Genomic DNA, 5,689 nt, shown 5'->3' on the forward strand with positions numbered 1-5,689 from the left:
ACCATTTGCGACCTATACCTTTTTCCCCTGGGTTTTCTAGAGCCCGAGGGTCATCTTTATTTTAAACCCCCGGGCCAGTGTTCCTCTGAGTGCTGGTCCAAACTAGAGCCACTTGCAGCGCCACCTTGGGGAAACTCGAGGATTGGTTTTAGCTGTACGTAGTGTTCATCCGGTGTGCCCTGAGAACGAGATATTTGCAGCTCCTATCGGGATTTGTCGGCACATTCGGGCGGCTTTGCTGGTCTTGTTTTACCATTGTCGAGATGTCTTGTAAACCGGGATTCCGAGACTGATCGGGTCTTTCCGGGAGAAGGTTTATCCTTCGTTGACCGTGAGAGCTTATGATGGGCTAAGTTGGGACACCCCTGCAGGGTATTATCTTTCGAAAGCCGTGCCCGCGGTTATGAGGCAGATGGGAATTTGTTAATGTCCGGTTGTAGATAACTTGTCACTTGACCCAATTAAAATACACCAAGTGCGTGTGTAGCCGTGATGGTCTCTTCTCGGCGGAGTCCGGGAAGTGAACATGGTCTGTGTTGTGTTTGACGTAAGTAGGTGTTCAGGACCTCTTCTTGGTCATTGCTAGATGACGTCCGTTCCGTTGCTTCTCTTCTCGCTCTCATTTGCGCAAGTTAGCCACCATATATGCTTTTGCCGCTGCAGCTCCACCTCTTTGCACCTCCTTTTCCCTACAAGCCTAAATAGTCTTGATCTCGCGGGTGTGAGATTGCTGAGTCCCCGTGACTCACAGATACTTCCAACAACAGTTGCAGGTGCCGACGATGCCAGTGCAGACGATGGCGTCGATCTCAAGTGGGAGTTCGATGAGGAACGTGGTCGTTACTATGTGTCTTTTCCTAATGATCAGTAGTGGAGCCCAGTTGGGACGATCGGGGATCTAGCATTTGGGGTTGTCTTATTTTCATCTGGATTTTGACCGTACTCGGTCTATATGATTGTATTTTGGATGATGTATGAATGATATTTATGTATTGTGTGAAGTGGCGATTGTAAGCCAACTCTTTATCCCATTCTTGTTCATTACATGGGATTGTGTGAAGATGACCCTTCTTGCGACAAAACCACTATGCGGTTATGCCTCTAAGTCGTGCCCCGACACGTGGGAGATATAGCCGCATCGTGGGCGTTACATTGTGCATCCCAGTTCAGACTACTTTTTCCACTTCTTCACTTCTGTGATCACATCGAGTGGAAATTGTACACGAGGTGGTCTCATGTCACGACCGCGCGGTGGAGGAGTCCGGCCGGCGACGAACTACTGCTCGAATTCGAGAGGAGAGGAAGGAGAAAGGGGATCCGGGGTAGGAGATGTAAGCAGGAGGATAAGATAGAAGTGAGTGGTACAGTTTGAATTACAGAAATCTCTTCGTACCGTTCTCTCCCTCGCCCACCTGCTTATAACCCGCAGGACACATGGGCCTACTTGCTACGGCTCTCCGGCCCACTACCGCTGAGGCCATCAGGCCCGTTACATATTTGAACTTCCCGCTACACCTTACGCCTTCGCCTTGGCTGCTTCCCGCTTCCCTCGCCTCGCCCGCGCCTTTGCCATCTGCAGAATACTTACAATACCACCCCCTGAAGAACTAGCATGTCCCCAGGCTAGTGCATCTGGGTAGCGCTCCTTGAGTACTTGGTAATCTTCCCAGGTTGCTGATGCCGCAGGGATCGACGACCACTTGACCAGTATCTGAAGATAAGATGCATTGCCCTTTTTGACCAGTCGGCGATCCAGAATCTCCTCAGGTATCACACCAGGTGCTGATAGATCGAGTGGAACCGGAAGAGTAGTAAACACCGGAGTATGATCCGACACATGGCCCTTGAGTTGAGACACATGAAACACCGGGTGGACCATACTGCCACGGGGTAACTCCAGTTTGTATGCTGCATTTCCCACTTTTTCCAACACCTTGAACGGGCCAAAGTATTTGAGAGCTAGCTTTGGGCAAGGACGGTTGACCACAGAAGACTGAGCATATGGCTGTAAGCGCAGGTATACCATTTCTCCTTCGGCAAACTAGTGATCAGATCGTTTCTTATCCGCGAAGTGCTTGTACTTGCACTGTGCTCGAGCGAGATGATCCTTCAACAGTGTTGTATGCTCTGACTGAGAGGCCAACCAAGTTTGAACATCCGGGTGCAGAGAAGTAGACTGACCTGCTAACTGTCCAACATTTGGATCTTGCCCATACAGTGCTTTGTATGGAGTGCAGCCCAGGGACGAGTGGTATGTAGAGTTATACCAAAACTCTGCCTGAGGTAGCCATGCTGCCCATTTGGTTGGAGAATCCTGTATTGCACAGCGCAAATACATCTCCAGGCACTGATTCACATGTTCAGTCTGGCCGTCAGTTTGTGGGTGATACGCCGTACTCATCTGCAGTTCAGTGCCCCACACCCGGAACAGTTCGCGCCAGAAGGCACTCGTGAAGATTTTGTCTCTGTCTGACACAGTTGTCAATGGCTATCCATGCAGTTTCACTATGTTATTCAGAAACACCTTAGCAACAGATGCAGCTGTAAACGGATGTTTCAGGGCCAGAAAATGACTGACTTTAGTGAAACGGTCCACAACCACCAGAATAGCACTGAATCCTTCAGACTTGGGCAGTCCCTCAATAAAATCCATGCTAATTGCCTGCCAAGGTCGATCTGGCACAGGTAAAGGTTGCAACAGGCCAGGTGATTTGCACAGTTCATGTTTTGCTTGTTGACATGTGTTGCACTGTTTCACAAAATTTTCCACATCTGTCTTCATGCCAGTCCAACTAAACAGCTGCTTAACCCTGTGGTAAGTAGGCAATATGCCAGAGTGGCCCCCCACAGGTGTGGAATGAAAAGCTTGAATGAGTTTTGTCTGTAAGCCTGTGTTGGCACCAATCCAAATTTTGTCCCCATGTTTAATCAGACCATCCTGTAACTGAAACCCAGGACAGGCCTTGCTGTCCACTGCCAATTTCTGCAGCATCCCTTGAGCAGCAGAATCTACCGAGTATGACTTTAAAACCTCTTGTATCCAAACAGGTTTGCTGGTGGATATAGCTTGTACAGGAAATAAATGAGCCACCCTTGACAGTGCATCTGCTACAGTATTCTCCACTCCTTTCTTGTACTGCATGGAGAATTGCAATCCCACCAGTTTTGTCATTGCTTTCCTCTGCAGATCTAAAGTTAGAAGTTGATCTCCTAGATGACACAAGCTTTGATGATCAGTTTTAATAACAAAAGGTGCTCTGGCCAAGTAAGACCTCCATCTGTCTACTGCCATCATGATTGCTAGGAACTCCTTTTCATATATGCACAACTTTTGACTATTAACTCCAAGTGCCTTGCTATAATAGGCAATTGGATGCCCTTCCTGAGAGAGCACAGCTCCTACTCCAGTGTTACAGGCATCTGTTTCCACAGTGAAAGTTTTCTCAAAGTTAGGTAGAGCTAACACAGGAGTAGTGGCCATAGCTTGCTTCAAGTGTTGAAAAGCTTCCTGAGCTGTGTCAGACCATTGAAAAGCTTGTTTTTTAAGTAGGACAGTCAAGGGTTTAGCCAGCAAGCCATAGTTTCTCACAAATTTCCTGTAGTATCCTGTTAACCCCAGAAAATCCTCTTAATTCGGTAACATTGGTAGGTACTGGCCAGTTGATCATAGCTTCTGTTTTTGCAGGATCAGTAGCCACTCCCTTATCAGAAATTATGTGGACCAAATATTCCATAGATTGTTGAGCAAACACACACTTGCTCTGCTTCACATGTAACTGGTTTTCTGCTAGGATTTCAAAAACAGACCTCAGATGTTGGATATGATCTTCCAAGGAGAAACTAAACACCAAGATATCATCCATGAATACCAATACATATTTTCTGTTAGGCCCAGCCATAAACACATTCATATTGCATTGAAATGTCCTTGGTGCAGTAGCCAATCCAAAAGGAACCACTCTGAACTGGAACTGACCATGGTGTGTTTTAAATGCTGTCTTATGTTCATCTTCCTCCTTCATTCGAATTTGATGATATCCAGCTTTTAAATCCAATTTGGAAAACCATTTGGCCCCTCCTAACTCATCCAACAGCTCATCAATTACTGGTAATGGAAACTTGCTTTTGATTGTGATAGCATTCAACCTTCTGTAGTCCACACAGAATCTCCAAGTTCCATCCTTCTTTTTGACCAACAAGACAGGAGAAGCAAATGGACTAATGCTAGGTGTAATCAAACAACTTTCAACATCTCAGCTACTTGTCTTTCTATCTCATCTTTTTGTTGTGGAGAGTACCTGTAAGGCCTACAATTAACTGGAACAGCCCCAGGAACCAAGTGAATTGCATGATCCAATGGCCTGTGAGGAGGTATTGTTTGAGGATCTGTGAAAACTGTTGTGTGCTTGTCAAGCAACTCTTGCACAGCAGGAGGAATTGGTGTTTCAGGTGCCATTACAATTCTGTTCAGTACAGCAGTGGCCCAGACCTCATTGCCTTTTTCCCACTTAAGTAGCTGTTCAACTGATACTTCCTCAATTACTGTTGGTGTGACAGGTAGCACCCCTTGCAGTTTAACTTCCTGCCCTGCATACTGGAACTGAATCCACTTTTCTGCCTAGTGACACTGCATAACTCCCCATTGCTCAAGCTAGTCCATGCCCAAAATTATATCATGCCCTCCCAGAGGAAGTACATGCATGGCATTTGTAAAGTTGTGCCCTTGTATCCACCAAGTTAACTGTGAAACCACTTCAGTGCATTGCACAACTTCTCCATTTGCCACTTTTACTTTCATTGGCTGGGACAACTGATCAGCAGTGATAGAAATCCTGCTCAAAAGTGCCTGGTCCACAAAGGTGTGGGTGCTCCCTGAATCCACTAAGATGAGCACCACTTGGTTTCCAACTAGAGCCCTCAGTTGTATGGTCTTGGGATGAGCTGCTCCAGAAAGTGCAGTAACTGAAATAGTGGCACAATCTGCTGTTGACTGCTCAACCGGAGCATCTAACAGTGCATATGATATGATTTCATTCTGCCCTACTGCTTCAGCTGCCTTTAACTGAGCTCCAGGAGCAAGTACTTGGCTACACACATGTCCAGGTGTAAACTTCTCCCTACATTTGTAACAAAGGCCATTAGCCCGCCTGTATTCCTTTAACTGTTTTGCCTTCCATAGTTCCCCAGGAGCTAATGCAGGTCGACTGTCAGTCTTGGTGAAGGGAGTTTTTGCATAGTTGGACCTGACAGACTTCTGTTGCAGTAGTCCTTCCTGAACAGCAGCAAACATCGCTGCCGATTGCACACATGATGGTATGTGTAGTTCCACAGTTGCTCGAAGTTCAGCCTTGAGACCCATAATGAAGCGTGTCACTAAGAAAGTGTCACTGAGTGCTGGTTCATACAACCGGATCGTGTAAACAAGCTGCAGAAATTGTTGTTTGTATTCCTCTACTGACTCGAGCTGCTTTAAGGACATGAGCTCTTTCATCTTCTGCCTGTACACATTGACGTCAAACTCCTACACTATTGCTGCACAAAACTGAGGCCAAGTATGATAAACACTAGTTTGTTTGAACGCCTGGTACCAATGAGCTGCATTATCTGTCAGGTACAGAGAGGCTGAAGTAACCTTGAAACTGTCAGGTATGTTGTACAGCTTGAAAAATGCCTCGCACTTATCTAACCA

General features: G+C 46.5%; 1 protein-coding gene across 1 annotated transcript; it reads right to left on the reverse strand.

Moving 5' to 3' along the window:
* Positions 1-1,516: 1,516 nt before the first annotated feature.
* LOC141026056 (uncharacterized) lies at positions 1,517-2,026 on the reverse strand. The gene has a single exon (XM_073502008.1). It carries the CDS (start codon positions 2,024-2,026, stop codon positions 1,517-1,519), a length of 510 nt encoding a protein of 169 aa, XP_073358109.1.
* Positions 2,027-5,689: the final 3,663 nt, after the last annotated feature.

Source organism: Aegilops tauschii, chromosome 6, assembly GCF_002575655.3.
Source record: "Aegilops tauschii subsp. strangulata cultivar AL8/78 chromosome 6, Aet v6.0, whole genome shotgun sequence".
Taxonomy (NCBI): Eukaryota; Viridiplantae; Streptophyta; class Magnoliopsida; order Poales; family Poaceae; genus Aegilops; species Aegilops tauschii.